This window comes from Anoplolepis gracilipes, chromosome 12, assembly GCF_047496725.1.
Source record: "Anoplolepis gracilipes chromosome 12, ASM4749672v1, whole genome shotgun sequence".
In the NCBI taxonomy this organism is placed as follows: domain Eukaryota; kingdom Metazoa; phylum Arthropoda; class Insecta; order Hymenoptera; family Formicidae; genus Anoplolepis; species Anoplolepis gracilipes.
Genome location: NC_132981.1, coordinates 2,276,111 through 2,298,812, shown reverse-complemented (window position 1 = coordinate 2,298,812; position 22,702 = coordinate 2,276,111). Strand labels below are relative to the sequence as shown.

Genomic DNA, 22,702 nt, shown 5'->3' with positions numbered 1-22,702 from the left:
AACGCATTTACACCTGATGTACGCATGTGACATTGAAATTGCGTTGTTGTATATCAAGAGCGTTAAATTATAATTGACATATGAGATTTTGTCATTTAATCGGCTTATATGCGTCGATGTTACATATAACGTTACAATCGTGCGGTTAATCTATAATTGTATTTTAGTCATAGGACACCGCGTGACTAATTGGAGTTGTAACGCGCTCAGCAAAATGTCGAACGTGTCTATCCGCTAAAAACTACATGTTTTATCGTTTTATTTGTGATTCTAATAATTGCGGGAAAAAGGTATGTACATGTAGACTTTTTTAAATACCAAATACCAGCTCAACGGTTTTTGTACAATGTATCTCATCTCATTAAGATTTACATAATTATATTCATTACCGTCATTTATTTAAATTAATCTGGAAATAAAATATTGAAAAAAATAGGTATTGGTAAAAATACGAGAAAATGTGTATTTTAATGTAAATTCTTAATCCATTGAAGTCGCACATTTTAGTTTTGTTTTTCTAGTCATGTATAGGTCACAATATCTTGTCGCAGTTTCAGCTGGCTCAAAACGCTTGAAAAAGGAATCTACAGAAATTTTTACATTTCCTTATATAATAATGTCAAGAAATAAATTTTAAATATTTTTTAAAATAATTATTTACATATTCTGTTGTTAAAATATTGATAAGATTAAAATGACGTGATCTTTAAGGATTAAAAGTCTTAATATAAATGATGCAAATTTTCTTTTTTTTTAATTTCTCACGTTTCACAAAGTTGATTTATACGTTATAAGATTAATGATACATGGTGCGTGGAAATAATACGTTGCTCTATCCACACATTTATTTATTAGCTTACCTTGCGTCAGTGTAAAAGTCACGCGTTGAAAAGTTTTTCTCCATCGAAACTACGTTTCGATATAAAAATGTCTGCAATCGTGATCGATTAACGGAGATTTATCGTCATTCAACCGAGGCTCGTAGTTCTTTCTAGTCACTTCTCCTCGCGACCGGTATTGATAATGCTTCTCCATGATGTAAAAGCTTTTGCTCGTGGAACTAGTTGAAATTAATTTTCAGGATCAGGAGGTATAGTTTGAATACTTATTTGATCGAATCCGTTTTATCGATCATAAAGCTGTTATGGCGACGACATTTGCCTCTTGCGTAATGCTACTTGGAAACGTGACTCGATGGTGGTACCTTTACCCGAGGATCGGGTTACTCGGCACGGCTTCGGTAAACCTGCACACACCACGTTCCACAATCTTGTACTCGCTGCAGATCGATATTATGCAATCACGTGACGAGCACTGTTTCGTACTGCAAAATTCCTTGGGCGTTTTCGCATTCTCATTTATTTCGCGGAATTGCATCATATTTCCCTTCCATCCTTTCTTTACTATTGTTTCTTTCAAAGCGCGCGATCGAATTTGTCTTTTAATCAACGGTTTACCAAGAAATGATTCAATTGAAAGGAATTAATAATTATCAACTCATTATAATAAATTAATCGTGTTGGAAGCGACAATAGCGGAGTTAATAATTGACAAATGTTTCTCGCGTTATTACATAAATTAATGAGCACGGGTCAGCTACGTCAAAAGTTAATGAATATAATACATTTTGAGATTCGCGAATTTGACATTGTTCAAAACAAAATAATTTTAATGCTTTTCACTGAAGGCAAAACAAAGCCTTATTAAAGCTCTCAGTATATTTATAAATCTAACATTTAAATGTACTAGAAAAATTGCATAGCTTTCGTTAAGATAAAAATATTTCACTTTCATAACGTTTTCATTTCTTATAAAAAATTAAATTAAAAATTAAAATAAAGAATATACTGCATCTCCAATATTTTATTAAGACATTGGATATATAAACAGAGATAAGTATACATTTATAATTTAAAAGAGTAAAATTATCAAAGAGAAAAATTTTTTTTAAATTTTCCTGAGCTTCAATAAAATTCTATGAAAATTCTCTCATTTTTCCAGATATAATTCTTAGCCCTTTAAAATTAATAGTTTGAAATTACCTTTGATGAACCTTTAAAATTAATAATTAATTTGTGAGTTGAAGTAAAGAATTAAAATTTTCGTGCTACAATCATCATAAAAAAAAAAGTTTAATATGATATTAATGATTAGGAGATTAAAGTATATATATTACGGGCAAATCTTTACGTTAACTCACAAATTAATTTTATATTATGAAAAAATGATGAAATACATGAAAACGTACTACATTTATTAATTTTTCACATAGCTGAATCCAGCCTTTCTCCTTAAAGTAACAAAGAAGCTTTTTCCCGATATTTACATCATTCGACAAGTACTTACACATTCTTATCCGAATAATGTCGCGTATCTACGATGCGTCGTTTCTCTCGCATTCTCTTTTATCTTTCTGAATTGTGCGCTCTTGAAATCAACGACGACAATGGCGTTTCTACGTCGAGCGAGCCCTCTGTGCGAGAGGCTCCTATTTTTTTTTTATTTTTTTCTTTTTTTTACGGCACAAAGTGAAAATCGCGCGATCGATACTCTTTGAGGAAAGTCCGAGTATCTACGTTAAATACATACATATCGCTGCGAGGCAATTTTCGGCCGTGTTTTCTTTGCGTTCATTTTTTTCCCCCACGGTTTTCAATGACGACGCAAAATCTGCATTCGTCGCAAAAAAATGTGTGCCGTTTCAACGGACATTCTAGCCAACTGGGTGAAGAGAGCCCCCCTTCGTGGCCGATATTCGTAGCGTTTTTCCTCCCCCCCCCCCCCCCGCGTATGCCGAATGATTTATGAAACAAACGCGTTTTTTTCCTGCATCCACTTGCGCGCAAGAGAGAGAGAGAGAGAGAAAGAGAGAGATTACTGGAGATTCGCGGAGCGAGAGATGCGTACAGCCGGTCAAAAGCTACACGTGCACCGATCGCATGCATTCATGCGTATATACGTACGCGTACACGCACACGTACGCACATGCGCGCGTTACATTCTACATTTCGTCACACTTTGTTCGTCGTTCGCGATCGCTTGCCATACGCGTCGATATGTATTTCGCATCAACAGCGCGTTGAAATTTTATTGTTATCGAATTTCCGCCTCTGTAGCCTCGAAATATCTTGATTCGTCGCTACTGTGTACATTATATACCTAAAATGGAAAAACAAGCTGCTGGACGAGAAAACATACTGTTCCTCTCGTTGGAATTTAACTTAGTTAGCATCAACAGTTTTAATTAACTCGCAGCAGACTCCGTGTGGCATAAACAAAAATGTTCTAATTAATGGAAAAAATGGATAAAATTATGCCTCTCATATATGATAGAGAGAAAGAGAGATAGGTAAAAGTTTGACAAAATTTAAAACTGCCGAGGGATCTGGTCTCGATATCTAGAGTGTACATAATTCCTAGAAAAACATGGAATTTGCAGAGAATTTTTTTACATGGGAGAAATTCTCATGGAATTTTATTAAGACTCAGGGAAATTTAAAAATAATTTTTTCCTTTGATAATTTTCTTCTTATCTGTCTCTGTTTATATATTTTATGTTTTAATAAAATGTTGAATATGCAGTATATTCTTTATTTTAATTTTTAGTGATAAAAAAATGTTATAAAAATTAAAAATTTTTCTTAACGAAAGATATTCAGCTTTTTTTTTTTTTCCTTTAGTAGTACATTTGTAAATCTAGAACTTGAAACTTAACGTGGCTTCGTGTTTTGTGCAAAACATTAAATTTATTTTAGAAAGTTGCAAGAAAAAGAATCTTAAAAATATTCCGTTCACCTGGAATTTTGAACAAAAATACTTGAAAGATTAAGTAATTTTCATAGGCTTTTTTTTTTTACAAGCTTTCAGTAGGCACCCTACATCGCTCTTTTCAGAAAAATATATTGTTTTATCTATAATGTACACGTGCTTGCTGCTTCAGAAAAAGAAATGTGTTTGCTTGAATAAGTAAGAAACTTGTAGATCTTTAATGCAATCGGTACTTGACAATCGTAAAATGCTCGAAAACGTGGTATATCAATAAAAGATAACGCTGCGATAAAAGCATCCAGAGTTTCTCTCTCTCTCTCTCTCTCTCTCTTTCTCTCTTTCCCTCTTTCTCGACTTTTCATCCAGCCTCTCATTGAGAAAAGGTGCCACAGTCTTCGCGAACGAGACGCCAAGGTCGAGCATTCCTTCACCTCGCTCGATTTTTGCTTCTTTATTTGCCTCTTTGGCCCCACCGGTTTCTCTCATCTCTCTTTCCTTTGTCCGTCTCCTCCCTCTCTTTTCTCTTTTTCGTTTCTTTCCCCATCTCTCTGTCCGATTCACCGCACGACGGTCCTCGCCGATTTCTTCCTTTATTTAGTGGCTCTTCGGCTGTGCCTTCTGCTTTCCTCTCGAGCCGCGTTTCTGCAGAATCGATAGCCGAAACAATGAGATCTCGCCTCGTTCCTCTAACAAAGACGAAAACTTTGTTGAAAGAGAGAAGAGATTAATTCGAGTGTGACGCAAATTATTCTTGCATAGAATAATTTCATCTTCTAACTATTATATATTATCGTGAAATTAATATTGAGAATAATATATTAATTAAAAGTCGAAATTGAATCTCTTCTCTATTTTTTGAACGAGCATATATATTAAATCCGCATTAAAGAGACATTTTGGATTCGATTACTATTTTCGAATCCTAATAAATGATAATCTTTCATTAAATTTATACAAACCATTTACATAAGTTTCTTTGCTGCGAGCGATCGGCAATTACTTAATCCGATAAGAGCGAATATCAATAAGTATCTTAACGTTGTTGTCGTCAAAGAAATTATATTCGTCCAATCGCTTTGTGTCAATTATACCCTGGTAATTAACACTAATCCGATTTCTCGATTGTGATGGCTGCCAATTATAATGAATTATTCACTTCGATGTGGATTAAGTTCGCACGCGAACGTCGAAACGAACTATCCGGATTCGCGTTTATGAAGTATTCTTAATTACCGTAGATTAATTGCGTATTATTTATGCGCTTTGTTAATAATTTGGGGAGTCTCTTTTACGCCTGCGATGCAGAATAATCGATTTTTGGAGAACGAGACGTATGTGAAATTGACCCATTATTTTTATTGTCAAAAATTTTTAAAAATTATTAGGATTGCCCTAATCTAAGAATTCTTTATCAGTTTTAAAAAGTAACTTTTTTGTTATCAATTTCAAGTTATGAAGGTTAATTGTTAGAACTCTTTGGAGGGTTACTAAAACTTTCAACAAAAGTATCGATTTCCGATAAAAATTTTCACCCCTATGAGACTTTGAATATTATATTTTTGGCAATTTTAAGACAGTATAAATTGTTTGTCCTTTTTAGAACTTTAATTATTAAAATAGAATACGTAGGGACGAGTTATAAGTTTATTCGGAGACTATATATATCTCTGAAATAGCCGATGTGATCAATTTTTTATCCGCAGAAATATTAATACATTTTTTATCCTCTTTAAGAGTTCAGTCTAGCAATAGGGAAAAATTAATGATTTTTAGGATTTTTTTCAAGAATATTAGAAATTGATCTTTTTGGAATCTTACTTATATTACCATATTTTTATTGATGTTTAAATAGTACATCAGTATTTTTAATGGGTATTTTATATCTGATGAAATAACTCTGAAATGATCTTTAAATATGTTGCCTGATATGAAAACGGTCTTATTTCGTAGGATATTTTTAGGATAGTAAAAACCTAATTGGAAAAAATTTAAATAATAAAATTAAATATTTTCATTTGGCTTGAAATTTTTTTATTTCTTAAAGTTTAGAAAAGTATTAAATATTAATTTTTTAAATTGTTATTAGGTTGAGTATCTCAAAAATATTCTACAGAACAAAATTAGTCCGAGTGTTTTAATTTCAGATACTATTCAAACATCGATAAAATTAATGTGTAAAACGTGAAAAAGAAAAATCAATTTCTAACATTAAAAAAAAATCTACGATTTATCAATTTTTCTGCTATTTAGAATGAATAATATAATAAAATGGTATATATTATTACTAAAACTGCGACGAATCATACGTAAATTGTATTGATCGAATCGCTTTAGGTCATCACAGACTAAGCAAGGAAATGTTTATCAATATATCCGATTAAATATATACATTATGCGCCGTGATTAGATGGAGATCGCGATTTGCTCCTCTGGAAGCTCGAGGTTCAAGGCTTGTGCAGAATTTCGGCAGTGGGTTTCCGGAGGAATTACGAGCAGCCGACCCGTGGTCCCGGGGGCTCCAAAATCTCTGCCAGGTGTGCGGGAACAGCTGCTCTCTCTCGCCGCGTTGGGGATACGTGCAAAACTTCTTTCTACACTCGCTGGCACGAGATGCATTTTATTTAAAGATGACGAATGCGAAATAGATTTATCGCCCTACCAAGCCGCACTTCGCCACAGCCGTTTTCTCCTTCTTCTTATCCGAACGTAATGATACAGTCATTGCGACGCGTAAATCACGAAGAACAAAAATATCTTACTCTACTGAACACTAAGGTTCTCTCAATTTTTCTTTTTATTAAAAATGTTTGTGAAAATATATATAAAATATTTATAAAAATATATAAAATATATTTATGAAAATATATATAAAAGATAAGAATTTTGTTTAAAATTTTGTCAACGCTTTATATTTTTGTCGTGCAATGTAATAAGAAAAAAAAAAAAAAAATAGTAAACTCTATTGAGTATTTAATATTTTTTAAATTACATATAAAATATTTATGAAAGATATCAAATTTTTAATAAGATTTATTTTTAACGCTCTTTATTTTATTAAAAATATTTTAGTGTATTGATAAATTTTGTTATTTTTTTAAATCAATGAGCAGGGAATACATTGATTTAGCTTTTGAAATTTTTTTCTAGTTTATTAAAAAATTTAATATAAAAAAAAAATACTATAGTATCTTTTTTTGTTGAAGGAATATTTCAAAATCTAATAAACTACACGAACATATTACAAGGAAAGTCCTGCTGATCTCCGACGTCGAACACGACCCGCGTAGGTACTTGCTTCGTTTACCAGCTGGCACGGTCTCTTCCGGTGCAGGAACGTACGGTTGCTCCGGAAAGTGCCTAATCGTGTCTGTCGAACGCTATTGCGACGACTCCGAAGGAAATCGTTGTAAATCGAATCGATTACATGATTAAGGGAAAACAGGAATATACCTATCCTAATTTCCTCCTACCCTAGTATCCTGTGTGTGTAATTGCATCGATCGATTAATGCAGAGTAACTAATTAATAAAAATAGTTGACCGAATAATAATTGAACTAAATCGATCGGCTAAATCAAATTACCAAAATGTCTGGCAATTTAACGTTGAATAAAATCGTGCGATAAAAATTTACGCAACACGAGAAAGAGAGGCGCGCTCTTTTTTCCCGGCTATTTTGTTTTCTGCACGGTATGCAACTTGCAGCCGCGATTCTATTCAGCAGTGTCACTGATTAAGCCGACACATCGGCTGCATTTAATCCGTCCAATCCGCAGTTAAATTGGTCACTTTCTCACTCGCAGGGCTCTCTTTTTTCATCTCTCCTTCTTCCTCCGCTCTCACTTTCTGCAAATATATTCACCGCAAATTATCCTTGAGAAACTTCTTTCTAAAGGGGAATTTTTTTTTCTTCAGCCTCAAGAATTTTGCGTAATTAATCATTAGCACTGTTTTTACCGCGTACAAATGTTTACTATGCGCTTGATAATTGGATAATTTTAAAAATTACGTGACATTCGTTTTGTTATCGAATCTCTGATAATTATGCGTCGAGCAAACAAAATCAGTCATACTCGCGTAAATCACGAAGAAAAAATATATCTTACTTTTACTGAATACTTGGATCTCTTTTTTTTTTTAAATTGTACAATTTTATAAACTTTTAAATACTTTTAAAAAATATATAGAATGCTAATTTTATTTTACCAGATTAAAATTTTTTTTTTTAACGATTAGTATTCGTGAAAGTTATGATAAGAGAAAAATATTTGACTCTATACTTAATCTCTCTCCTTTTAATATTGAACATTTAATTTTATATTCATATGTAAAAGATACATATCGGTATAAGATTTATTTTAATAAGTAATAATTGCTTATTTTTATACGAGCTTTCTCTTTTGGTCTCTTTCCTTACTCAACTTTCGCGAGAAAAAGCGACGCGGCGAGTTTTGTAGAAATTGCATTCCAAGCCGCGCATGCACGTCGCGCACTGCATCTGCCAAAGGCCGTATTGTGGCCGGGCAAGAACCTGAGGCGGTGGCCTGGCATCGGGGCACAGTCCCCAGAGAGGATCGTTGTACGTCGAATTGAATGGGCCCTTTGTGTCGGCCCGTTCGATGAACACCGCGCGCGATGATGGCGTCGACACCGGCTCCCAAACACTCTCATGGAACCTCCGTGTATCGGCAGAAGGAGGGGTGGAGGGGGGTCAGGGAAGAAGGATTTCGGAGAGCGAGTCGTTATAGTCGTAGTAGTTGGAGAAGAACCCACCCCGGAGACTGGTATCCCGACCCCCCCCCTCTCTCTCTCTCTCTCTCTCTCTCTCTCTCTCTCTCTATCATTGTCTTTCTACAAGTCTGCATCGAATACAGTCTAGCTGTTGAATGACGATCAACAGCTGTCGCGTGGCTGCCGTGTATTATAGGGTAGAGTGGGTAAGGGTCGACTCTCTGGATCCGCACGAACTTTACCCACCTGGCCCTCCCTCCCCTCCCCCCTTCCCCTCCTTTCCTCCTCCTGACACAGACCACCAGGCCTTCCATTACCACGTGGCGGTTTATCGTCGGAGATTCGATTCGATCCTCGGTACTCTCGTGCTTTCGCGCGCCTCTCCTTTTCTCTCGACGCTATATATTATACAGGGAGGACCATTAGGAAAGAGTATAACGTACGTATAACGTGTATATCAACTGGAAAACCGAGCAACGTCGTCGTTATTTTCCGAGCAATAACAGCGAATTATATAGAGTTTTTTTTTTTTTTTTTTTTTTTTTCAGAGATAAAATTCTCAATTTTTCAGTTTTAGTTTTAAAACGGATTTAGTGCGAATTTTCCCCAAAGAGAGAGAACCTTTATTAAAATATATATATATATATATATATATATATACATACACACGTTAAAAATAAAACACGTTACACGTATACATGTGTCAAGCTGCAGGATACAGAAATAATATTTCGCATTAAGTGTATGAGAGGATAAATATGGAGGTTAAAATATGTCAGTTTAAATACTAAAACAAGTATTATATATACGTTGTATGCGCGCTATTATTCGCACAATTACCCGCGAAATTAGCGCTTTATCCGCTTACGAGAGCGAGCGATCGCTAAAATTCGTAGTATCCTGAAAGTGATATGCGGTATTTTTGCATCGCATCACTTCTGCAGGAGGAGGGAAGAACGGCCAAGGGTAGGGGACGGATCGATTCATAAATAAACCTGAACGGTAGTCAAAGAGACGACTCACGTGGTATCGCGTTCGATTGACGTCCTTTGGAAATAATATTCGATACGCGTAGAACGAGAGACAAACTCATATAATAGGTTGCGATTCTCGTTTTATTCATTTAAAAAAAAAAAAGTCCTGCCCCCCCCTCCCCACATATTAATCACATATTTTTGTTAAATGTCATTAATCGAATAGCCAACAATTACACATATATATTTAATTTCGAGGCCTTCCTTTGGCTTGCAATTTTTTTCACGTTTCTCACGATTAATGATCTTCTCCAATTTTATTGGTCTCCTTGCCTTCGGCGTCCAACATCGGTTCATGTCTCATTAATCTGTATCGATTGTCCAAATGGATGGCCGGTTTGTACTCGGTAAATGTTATCAGCTGAAACAGAGAACATAGAAAATGAACATATTTTTACGAGCGTTTAACTCGCAAAAGATTTATTTGATATTGTTAACAATGAAATAATTATCAGCAAGAGAGCAAATGCTTCTAGCAGCAATATATGTATATATATGTATACAAATTTAATATTATTATTTACATGTCAACTTTGTGTATTATCATATCCCAACAATAATATACGATATTTCACATCATTTAACGTAAAATTGCGCACAAAAATACGATCGTAATAGCGGGACAAGAAGCTAAATAATTTTGCCGATCGATTGGAAATTTTATGTTTTAAATTACTATTGCGAAATTTTATTTTCTAAATAATTGTTGCTAAATAATTGGCTCGGCTGTCGATAAATTATCCCTGAAATGTGTTAAGTGAACTCCCTGAACACATCTTACAGTCTCCATTTATGACACAAGGTTCTTAATGAAAGACAGAAAAGAACAGCGACGGTGCATTATCGTTGAAAAGCCGACGTGACAATCATGCAGTTTCGTTACCGAAAATCCCGACGACGTCGCTCGCAATAAGCCGCTTACCTCGTGTACTTCCCCTCCTCCCTCGCGAGCCGTCTCTATCCCTCCAGGCTATGAACTTTCTCGTTGTTGCGGCTGTCAATATTAAACCGACCTACGTCTCGTCTACCGATGGTGACAATAGTTACGAGGGCCATTATGACCTCGGCGACATTAATCGTTCCAACAGTCGCGGGGATAAAAAATATCGCGATTCTCTCTCGTCGTCTAGTCTCTCGTGCGTATTAAATCGTCGTCCGGTCGTCGAAATATCGCGTGATAAACGGATAGTTGTTTGTGAAGGGCAGAAGCTGTTATAGATGCGCTGACATATTTTTTTATATATTTTTTTTTTATCTATATCGCGAACGAAGGTTCTCTCTCTCTCTCTCTCTCTCTCTCACACACACACACTTTGTTACACCGTCGAGGGTCCTGTTTATCTCGCGATCGCATGAACGAGGGGTCACAGCTCTCTTTTAAAGCATCGACATTCGTTATCGATAAGAGATTTTTTCGAGTTGGACGTGCGAGCGACGTGCCTGCGCGCCGTTTCTCGTATTTACTCGAGTTCTTTTGTGTGCGCGGAGGGATGGCGCGATGTGAAAGGGGTGAGAGGGGGGAGGGTGAGGGCTTGGTCGAACAAAAAGCACAAAAGCCATCCCCGGAGTCGGAGCAATGGCCGCCGACTTCGCGCGCCAGGGACCCCTCACTAAACGAGATTCGTTGTAGCTCTCTCATCGTCGAGTTTTGTCGTCGCGAAAAGGCTTGTCTTTATTGTTTAAAATAATGACAGTCGTCGAAGCTCTCCGGGCGCGCCTTCGAAGAGAAAAAGAGATAGATAGAGAGAGAGAGAGAGAGGGCGAGATTGCCGTTTTTGCGAGCGTTAATTAATTTCGCGAAGTTTACTTGGGCGCAAATCAAGAGGAACGGAGCGATCGAAGCGCGGCCTACTTTTTTTTTTTTTTTTTTTTTTTTTTTTGGACAGAGAATGGAATTTTTTCGCTACGAGTAGAAAGCGTGACGACGATCGTTTACGAAATCCTAGTCAGAAACGCGATCGTAGATCGGTAGTAACGTCGATTGGCAACGGGGATATTTGCGTGAATGCGAAATCGTTTGGTGAAAGGTGAGGAAGTTTAAGGAGGAACTGAACGAATCAAAAGCTACATTAAAAGTTAGTAATAATTACATTTCGAGATTCGTAAAGCTGACATAAAGTACTCTTTTAGTCTTTTAAGATATGAATTTAATAATATTAATAATTGCTTAGTGTGTAGGATATAATTTAATAAATGTCAAAATTTTATGAATGTCAAAATCGTAATTTTCCGATCTCTCTAAAGTAATTTTAAACAATCTATTTTAAATCATCAAAGTTCAGTAGTTTTTTTTTTTTTTTTTTTTTTTTTTTTTTCCGGTTCAGAAAAATAACTCTGATGATTAAAATAAATTGTCCGAAATTACTTTCAGATAGCCAGATTTGAAAATTCAGACAAAAATATATCAGAATTCTTAGACAATCATAAATTTCGTCCTTTTTACTTTTATATGACTGTACGCAAAAATATTCATGGAAATTAAAATTTCAAATCTTTACTTTAACCTACAAATTAATTATTTAATTTTATATTCTGAAAAAAAAAACATGAAATTGAAATGAAGTTCGAAATTAATTAGTTTATTAACTTTTGACATTTATTAGTTAATCCGTCTAGTTCTTCCTTAAAAGAGAGAGAGAGAGAGAGAGAGAGAGAGAGAGAGAGAGAGAGAGAGAGAGAGAGAGAGAGAGAGAGCATGTGTGGCGAAAGGCGCGCGCACGCGCAACTTGGCCGAATATGGATTTAATGCGGCAGGACGGAAATCGAATTATCTCATTAGAAGCCGCAAAAGAGACACCCACCATTCGTGTGGAAACCTTTGCAAAACCCTTGCCGGTAAGCCAAATGCCTGACCCGAATACACACCCGGGTCTTCGCCGGGTCATTCGATCGCCGTTTTCCCCTTTTTTTAAAAAATTTTTTATGGTTTCTTTCACGATCGAACTATTCTACGCAATCTAAATTACAAATATTGAATAATACGATTTAAATTATATTTTTCTTTCGTAGAATGAAATCGTGGACAAATTTTATTTTGCCATCTCATTAAATCAATGACAACATGTCCGCAAAGTGTCGCGAGAATTAGCATATTTGTTTGGAAACAGGTCTCTCAATTGATTCTCGTTGATTGCGTAACCTTGCACTTAATCTGTTTTCGTAATTAAAGTCTTAAAGGCTCGCGCTAAAGTATAATACTCGCAAATCGCGACTTTCCCGCTTATTTTACCTCTCGCCTTTTCCATAAATTTTAGTTAAAGTTAATCGAGATTTAATCAATCCTCCGTCTGGTTTCCGTTTATATTCAAGCGGAAAGTCGGTGAAATGATTAGCGTTAATTAATATTTATGAGAACGGCATATTCAAAGACGTGCAAACAATAGGGAAAGAGAAAGAAAGAATGAGAGAGAGAGAGAGAGAGAAATTTCTTTCCTTTTTCTATTTCATCTAAAAAGCATTATGCGGAGAATTGTAGGTATTCTGTAAATCATATATACACTAAACACACATAGCGTATGCACGTGTTGGTTCGTTATTTATCCACCGTATAAAGTCACCCCACACGCGCACCTTGGTAGAGTTCCTCGTATACGTGTGTCTCGGATCAGCTGATCAGATTCCAATAGACTTTAAACTAAATATCTAATATCCGGCGAGAGAGAAGAGCCAAGGTACGAGACCTGTGTAACTTTCGTGGATTCCCAAGTGTGCCCCGTAAGTGTGCACCCCCTCTAAACCCTCTCCCGCCCCTTCGCCATAAGTCGCGTCGCTCTATAATACACGTGCGACGTGTATTAAAACTTGACGTATATTAAGACTTTCCAACGCCTGTCAAACTGCTCTATCGAGTTTTTAATCTCCGGAGGGAGCTTCGAAAAATACACAGGGTTCATTTACGGTACAGCAATAATAATTCAAACGTATTTCGCGGAAAGTTAACGACACGCGATCGCACCAAGAAAAGAACGGGGGAGGAGAAGAGAAAATATTTGGCCGTAGGGAGTATTTATAATTTAATAAATAATATAAAGAGGGAGGAGGGCGATATTTTGCGCTCCTTCTTCCCTCCCCCGCATGTCGCCCTCTCCCCCCAACCCCCTTCTTAGATCGAGCGAGGGATTAAACGCGCGAGCGTCTAAATTTCTGGAGAGCAGTACGTTGTATTTCGCAGACCTGCTGTCTACCCCTACGGCGTATTGATCTCAGGGGGGGATGATTTTTAAGACGAGTTTCGCGCCAAGTGCCATAGATGGCATCACCTTGCAACCTCGACGAGAGCTCTCCTCGAATTTATTGCGTACCACTGACTCGAAATGTTGCACATATTTCGCGTGTGAATATCGTGTAAATAAATAATAGCCTGGCCTCTTCACAGAAACCGAATTTATTGAAGTCAGACAAAATTATTTTATCTCTCTTTTTTTTTTTTTTTTTTTCATTTTTATTTACTCGAAATATATTTATAAAATTATTAAACACAACAGAAAAATTGAAGAATGTCTGAAATCTCTGAAAAATTATTATATACACATTTAAGTATGAAAATATTAAAACCTAATTTATCGATATTTTTGAAGAAATTAAAATATATTTTTCAACGCGAATATCTCTCTCTCTCTCTCTCTCTCTCTCTTTCTCTCTCTCTCTCTCTCTCTGTCTCTCTTATCGCGTTTCTAATTGATCGCAATTCTACGTGGATGGAGTTTATATCCCTTATATCGGATTTGCGGGGAGCACGATGGCACTTTGTACTTTGGAGTAAAAACGAAAAGTGTTTATCTTGTATAAAATTCTCGCCGGCGCTTTACTACAAGCTACCCGCGGCCCCAACTTTGTATTAACTTCGTGCTTACATTCCATAATAATTAATAAGAGACAGACATAAATAAGAAAACTTTCCGGATGTACCGCGCAAAACTTTCGAAAGCTCACCTTGCGGGAAGCCGTTTTTATTATCTTCTCGCATGGCACGATATTACAAAGTTCCGAGGAGAGGTCCTTATTGTATACGTCGTACGATAAAAATATGGAGAGGGAAAGAGAGACAGAGAGAAAAACAACGACGCTCGTGAAACACGACCGGCAAGTTCATACCTCGATGTTATAAACAGCCAAGAGTAATCCTTTATGCGTTTATTTACACTGACAACTCTCTGATGAAGAGATATGTATTCTTTTTTTTTTGCAGCAGCAGCAGCATCAGATGCTGAGAACTTGATGCCAAGAGATCTGATGAACGATCTCCGCGTGAGAAAGAGAGCATTGTAAAATATTACACACAGAGCCCCCTTCTCCTCGTGTTTATTCGCAGGGTAAAAGGTGCAAACGAGCATCGTTCGAAGGCTACCGGATTAACGCCGGAGGGGGGGAGTGGTGGTGGCAGGAGGGAGGGGGTGCTTCCGAAGGGAATATTTACCCCGATCGTGAACGTTGACGATTATGTAGCCGACCGAGGTTATTGACCAGGAAGTCGGCTTCTCGTCAGGAGGTTGGAGGGTGGAAAGAGGCGGTGTCGAGAGACGACGACGGTGGTTCGAAACCGTAGCCGGGGGGGGAGGAGAGGGAGGGACGAGGAGGGGGAGGAGGGCGAAGACGAAGAGGTAGCAAACCGAGTTCGCCCGCTCTGTTCTCTCAGAAGGGGTAGGAGTATTACAGATCTGCAATACAGTCGCCGTTCCCTTTTGCATGGCGGTTCGTTCACAACTGTATATGTATATGTGTGTGTGTGGGGGGGGAGAGGGGTTCACATGTATTCACCTTCTCCTTGGAAGGAAGCACGCCGGCGAGGGAGTGGAAACATTTCGTGGCCGGAGGGCGAAGGGGAGGGGGAGGAGAGAGAGCGAGGTTGCGAGAGGGTGCTGCCGATGGTGATGGTGGTGCTGGTGGTGGCGATGGGCGGGGGAGGGGGGAGGGTGGTGGTCTGGAATCAGACAGATCCGCAGGTGGTTCTCAATCCACCGTCGGCCTCGCGTACGTCACGTTTTGAATCGCTTTTGAGGAGATCCACCCAAGTACTATCTTGGTAACTGCATTTGCGTTTTCGACTCGCTTCTCGAAGAAGCCGATAAAAAAAGGGGATATCGTTGCAAATGAACCCGCGAAAGTTTGTTTACGCGATATATCCATCTGATATATCGCCTCTTGTGTTGTAATCGACATGTTAAACAGCATATAATTTATTCTGCACTCTCGTTACGTAAATTTTTAATTACACGTACCATTAAATTATGTTTATTCATTTCATTAAATTGGATATTTTTCCGATTACGATGAGACTCGCAAATTACCTTTACCAGCTTGCGCATTAACTATACATGCGCGAACGTAATTATTTGTAGTCGAGTGTGTCGATGAAAAATATACATTGTATCGTGGAAAATGTTTTCTCGCAAAATTTTTCTCCGCGAACGTTATACACGGTTTAGATTAATATCTGATGGTACATCTTATTTTATATACATTTATTTCCTTAAAAAAAATAAAATAAAATAACGTGCAGCAAAAAGTATAATAGGGGTTTAAAATTTAATTATTTTGCACAAGTCCTTTTTCATCCTAATGTTAGAGATAATTAAATTCTTTCTTTCTATATAAAATAATTTTAAACGCGCGCGCATATACTCGTTTGCAAGTTTATGAGATTCGTTAACATGTAGCGAGGGAATGACCGACGTCATTGAGTGTGAATGGAATTTTATCACTCGGAAATTTGCCTATAAGGTGATTTAGCGTTCAATAAATGTTCTACTATAGACAGATAAAAACTTATCTCGACGTCCTTTCATTCAATTTTATAACGGCTTAACCATGTCTGTGTTTTTTTCAGTAAGAGCTCTCTTTTTATCTCTCTCTAATTATGCATATATTGCAAATAAAATTTTATTTTTATTATTTTTTTAAGTAGAATTTAATATATTATTACAAGATGTTACATTTCGCTTTTGAGATCTAGTCGTGAATATAAAGTGTCTACTCTCTAGAAAACCTAAAATTCTCAAGAATTTCTTTTACCTGGAAAAATCGGGGAATTCTCATGGAAATTTATTGGCATTCAGGGAATTTAAAGAAATCTTGCTCTTTAATAATTTTGCTGTCATATTGTAAACAGTCATAAATCAAGCAAATTCTGCGTTTAAAATATATTATAAATACATATCTATTTTTGTTTATATATTAAATGGTCAAGATATTGAATCTGTGCAATATATATTTTTTGTGATTTTTAATGATTTATTTAATGAAAGTTATTCAGTTTTTTCAGTAGATTTACAAATCTACTTGCACGGTGTATACTTTTTAGACAAACATGAAAAACTTGGAATTCTCAGGAAATTTTTTATACCTGCAAATGTCAGGCAATTATGAGATTTTATCGGGACTTAATTTGAAAACAAGTTCTTTTTTTAATTTTATCTATTTCTTGTTTATATATTCAATTTGCATATATTAAATGTCTTAACAAAATATTGAATATGCAATATATTTTATTTATTTTAATTTTACATGATAAAAAATTAAAATGTTACAAAAGTTAAAAATTTTGATCTCAACGAAAGCTGTTCAGTTTTTGTATTACATTTGTAAATAGCACTTAAATGATTTTGTGTTTTTCTTTCGTATAAGTGAAAAGTATTAGAAAACGCGTACAATAAAAAAATTTTAGAAAATTGTCCGAAAAAAATGGTGAAAATATTTTCTTTACCTGGAATTTTGAACAAAAATACTTAAAAGATCAGGGAATTTTCAGGGAATTTTTTACAAAATTTGAGTAGACATCCCGACTTGAAATTTGTGTTTTTCCTTTGTACGAGTAAAAAAGATTAGAAAATTTAGAAAAAAAGTTGTATAAAAAAATTTTCAAAATATTCCCTTTGCCTAGAATTTTGAATAAAAATACCTGGGAAGATCAGGGAATTTTAATCAAATTTGAGCACTCTGGACTAGGATTCAATCCTCGCGATACTTAAACAGCTTCAAATCCACATGATCGTTTAATCAAGATTGTGTCGAGTAGATCGCGCGAGACACGTGACGTCCGATGTCAGTTAATCGGAAGCCCTTTTAGTCGTTTGACGGACACTGTCGGGAGGCCAGAAGTCGGTTCCGTCGGTCGGTCGGATTAGCCAAGTCACGGACTGGAATTTCCTCGATCCTGAGGAGGAGTATCGACCCAACCGGTGCGGTCTAAACTCCCTTCTCCCGTCCACCCTCTCTCGTCGCCATCACCGGGAATAACCGGTAGCCGCGTAGGCAGCGGCGCGTGGGTTTGCCGCTCTCCACGTGCATTATTCGCCTCCTCCGACCTTGCATCGGAGGCGCGGCGCAGATTTTCCGGGGAAATCCTTCGCCCCCGGATGACCCCGATTTTCCCGCCAACGACGTTATCCCCGGGTCGGCCGAAACGAACGCGATCGCGCGATTTATTTCGCCGTAATTTGCTTCATTGCTCCTCTATCGCCGCGTAGCCTTATTACAATATATTGATTTCATCCCGCTCTTGTTATACATTCGTTTGACGCTTTACACGTTTCAGAGATTTGGCAACGTGATCAGTTGACCTTTAATATATAAATTTAATTTGCCTTCATTTTAGACAAACATTTTGATAGAAAATATTTTAATATCTTTTTCCCTGCTCCCTCTTTCTCTTTCTCTTTTTTTTTTTTCTCTAATCTTTATAATTATAGATTATTTGGTTTTTTTTTTTTTTTTTTTTTTTTTTTTGATGGAGTAGCTTAGAGATTAGGTAAAAATTTTTTCGTAGTATAATTTTGGGTGTATACACACAGATTACACACACGCAAAGAAAAATCGATATATGTATATCGAGTTGAACGATTGCCAGGGGAAGGCGAGGAGGCGTGGTTCTAGAAATAGGTCCATTAGTATTAGTGATTTTGACGAAAATTCCTCCTTGTAGAAACGCTGATTAGTTTGCAACTGCGTGCTGCGAGTGTTTAGTATCGATCTGTCAGCTTTGTACGACGAAAAGACCGACTATGACGAAAACTATAGCGAGTTGGGAAACGTTTCGGTGTGACTGTAAACTGATGAGGATACAAACGACAATCGCTGTTGTAGATTAATACCGCTTGTAGCTGAGAGAACTATGTTTTACTTTGATCTGCGAGTCTTCTTGGTAATTTAGTATTGACGCAATATATGCACAAACACACACACACACACACACACACACACACACAAACATTATGTGTCTGGTAGTGCTGGCGAAATGGTATAGAGAAACAATATCGCTTGCATTGGAGCTATTATTTTCGCGTGATAGTGATAATATACGCGCCCTAAATATTTAGTAGTTGATTAGTGATCGATGTGTTTATTCATTCAGCGCCGCCATTTTATTAGCATCTCTCTCTCTCTCTCTCTCTCTCTTTTTCTCTCTCTGTTTCTCTCTCTTTTTCTCACATTATATATATTATATATATATGTATGTATAGAGTCACACACTCTTTTCGACGATCGCGTAACTCGTTTTTCTCCGGCGCGATTATTTGTCTTTCGCGCGAGAGATGATTCCTTTCGGCGAAAAGAGAGGAGATACGCGACTTAGAAGACCACTACTACTACTACTACTACTACTACTACTACTACTACTACTACTACTACTACTACTACTACTACTACTACTACTACTACTACTACTACTACTACTACTACTACTACTACTACTACTACTACTACTACTACTACTACTACTACTACTACTACTACTACTACTACTACTACTACTACTACTACTACTACTACTACTACTACTACTACTACTACTACTACTACTACTACTACTACTACTACTACTACTACTACTACTACTACTACTACTACTACTACTACTACTACTACTACTACTACTACTACTACTACTACTACTACTACTACTACTACTACTACTACTACTACTACTACTACTACTACTACTACTACTACTACTACTACTACTACTACTACTACTACTACTACTACTACTACTACTACTACTACTACTACTACTACTACTACTACTACTACTACTACTACTACTACTACTACTACTACTACTACTACTACTACTACTACTACTACTACTACTACTACTACTACTACTACTACTACTACTACTACTACTACTACTACTACTACTACTACTACTACTACTACTACTACTACTACTACTACTACTACTACTACTACTACTACTACTACTACTACTACTACTACTACTACTACTACTACTACTACTACTACTACTACTACTACTACTACTACTACTACTACTACTACTACTACTACTACTACTACTACTACTACTACTACTACTACTACTACTACTACTACTACTACTACTACTACTACTACTACTACTACTACTACTACTACTACTACTACTACTACTACTACTACTACTACTACTACTACTACTACTACTACTACTACTACTACTACTACTACTACTACTACTACTACTACTACTACTACTACTACTACTACTACTACTACTACTACTACTACTACTACTACTACTACTACTACTACTACTACTACTACTACTACTACTACTACTACTACTACTACTACTACTACTACTACTACTACTACTACTACTACTACTACTACTACTACTACTACTACTACTACTACTACTACTACTACTACTACTACTACTACTACTACTACTACTACTACTACTACTACTACTACTACTACTACTACTACTACTACTACTACTACTACTACTACTACTACTACTACTACTACTACTACTACTACTACTACTACTACTACTACTACTACTACTACTACTACTACTACTACTACTACTACTACTACTACTACTACTACTACTGCTACTGCTACTGCTACTACTACTACTACTGCTACTGCTACTACTACTACTACTACTACTACTACTACTACTACTACTACTACTACTACTACTACTACTACTACTACTACTATTACTACTACTATTACTACTACTATTACTACTACTACTACTACTACTACTACTACCACCACCCCACAAGGCACCCACTGCAAAAAAGTGAGGCTGAGAATCCCTGTTGTCTCTTTTTTTCAAGGATGCAGGTACGATTCGCCGGGTCTGCTGGTGGTAAAGTCGCGCCGGTGGACCACCAGGTGCGGCGACGGGCGACGGATCATCGGTGACCATCGGGACGCGGTGCATTAACTCTCGTGAGTTCCCTCCTAATCACATTGTGTGCCAAGAGACCCCCCCGGACTCTTGATATATTCCAGGTAAAGAGAGAAAGGCAAGAGGGCAGGGAGGGTGCGCGCAGAAGGCGAGGGGGAGGGGGGGAGGGGCGGCGGCAGGCAGGCAGGCAGGCAGGCAGGGTCGTCGCAAACGTCAAATGGTGTGAGACACGTCGTGTCTCTTTCCCCTTTTCCTCGCAAGAAAATTAGATGCAAACGAATTCGCTCGTGGCTGAAATTGCAGCCTGATTATCATACACACGCGCGTAACCCTTTGACCGCTGCGGATTCAAATCTCGTTCTATGCAACATTGTAATTTGCTGTTATTTGTTATCGGTGTTTCTCGTCGCGTGCGTCGAATCGCTTTCGCGTATGTGTGTGTTTTATATACCGTTATTATACACGCAGGCAGGCACGTATCGAGGATATGTGTTGGATTTTATTAATATTTTATAGCCGGTTCCTTTATGATTACAAGAGAGAGCGAGAGAGAGAGAGAGAGAGAGAGAGAGAGAGAGAGAGAGAATGCTGTCGTTAAATATCAATAATTTAAGCGATAAATTAATTTTGAAATTAATGAGAATTTTCATTTTATACGCGCGCGGTTGAAGAAATTTGTATGCTTTATCGAATCGCAGATCTTTATAGATCTTTATAGATGCGTTCTAAAGTATATTATTGCGTTATCACACGTTGAAAGTGCGAGTAAAAGGGAGGAATTATCTGTTAATTATTTTCGCTCGGCGATGAATACGAGTTTGAAGTTTTTCGCGTTAATTATACTTAAATAAAGTATAGGGCATCTCTCGCTTCGATGATCTGACACGCTCGATTACCGGATTTGATTAGTGCAATTTTTCTATAATGGCTGGTTGGGCGATATCAGGATTCCAAGTTGCTCTTATCGATCGCTTTCACATTCGTCTCTGTTCTCTCTTTATCTTTCTTCTTTGCCTTTCTCTCTTCATCTGCTTTCTTGTTCGTCGCAGTTGTATCTTTGGCTCTCACACAAATTCGTGTTTAGTGTGTACGTGCACTAAATTTCCTTGCTCCCTTTTTATCTCTTTTTTTTTTTTTTTTTTTTTCTTTCACCTGGCTCCCCTTTCTCCTTTTTGTCTCTTTGCCACGATTATTAAAGTAGGGTAATGCTTTGATAAACTAGAAGAAATTACGAGTACTGGATATATAGAGTGTTTTAGATCGAGCAAGATAATTTTTATCTACGGACCAAAATCTCTCGGCGATAGTTTCTACGAAGGTTTATCGCAAAACATATAAATTATTTTAATAAAATTAAATTTTAACTCTACCTTAATAAAATGCACTAAATTCAAAAATAATCGATAGTTTTTATCATTCTAAAAGACTCCAGAGAGTCAGGACCATGCAATTTTAATTGCAATTTCATCATTCTGAAAAAACTCCTGATCCACTCGCGACTTCCATATAATTAAAGAGTCCGTAAATATATATCAGATCAGGCTTGATAGGTTCGGGACACCTTGTACGTAAAATAGCGATGCGAATCATCTTGGAATGACCTTTACCATCTTAAAAGATTCTAGAAACTCAAGTCTAATCCATTTTAATCGCAATTTTATCACTGAAAAGAACTCTTGATCCTCCGACTCTGATTCACTCGCGACCTCCAATTAATTAAGGAGCCCGTAAATATATATTAGATCAGGCTTGATAGGTCCGGGACACCGTGTACATAAAATAGCGATGAGAATCATCTTGGAGTGACCTAGATTATGGACCGTTAGATCTGGTCGAACAGCGCGTATGTGTGGTACATTGTCCGCTGTATGTGTTGGTGTTAGCGCAAACATTTATGACATACACACACAAAATACACGTGCGCGCGCGCGCAAGAGAGAGAGAGAAAGAGAGAGAGAGGAAGCATGTTTAATTGGCTTCCCGATAACGAGTTTGTCTATCTACAATATCCACGAACG

General features: G+C 37.0%; 2 protein-coding genes across 13 annotated transcripts in view; one reads left to right on the top strand and one right to left on the bottom strand.

Annotated features, from left to right (window-relative positions):
- Msi (RNA-binding protein musashi) overlaps positions 1-22,702 on the top strand; it is a 133,097-nt gene that overhangs the window by 67,309 nt on the left and 43,086 nt on the right. The window contains exon 1 of one of the 7 annotated variants that reach the window (XM_072903087.1): positions 20,533-20,725. The exons of the other annotated variants lie outside the window; for them this stretch is intronic. The gene's annotated coding sequence lies outside the window, so the exon portion shown is untranslated. Of the gene's footprint in view, positions 1-20,532; positions 20,726-22,702 lie in introns of those variants that run through there. 7 annotated transcript variants of the gene reach the window in all.
- Positions 9,019-22,702, bottom strand: part of LOC140671633 (uncharacterized) — a 64,634-nt gene continuing 50,950 nt past the window's right edge. For 5 of the 6 annotated variants that reach the window (XM_072903090.1, XM_072903089.1, XM_072903092.1 and 2 more), the window contains exon 6: positions 9,019-9,893. In XM_072903090.1, coding sequence (XP_072759191.1) covers positions 9,771-9,893 — 123 coding nt within the window. In that variant the 3' untranslated portion in view covers positions 9,019-9,770. The remainder of the gene's footprint in view (positions 9,894-22,702) is intronic. The other variant, XR_012047778.1, reaches the window with a different exon arrangement.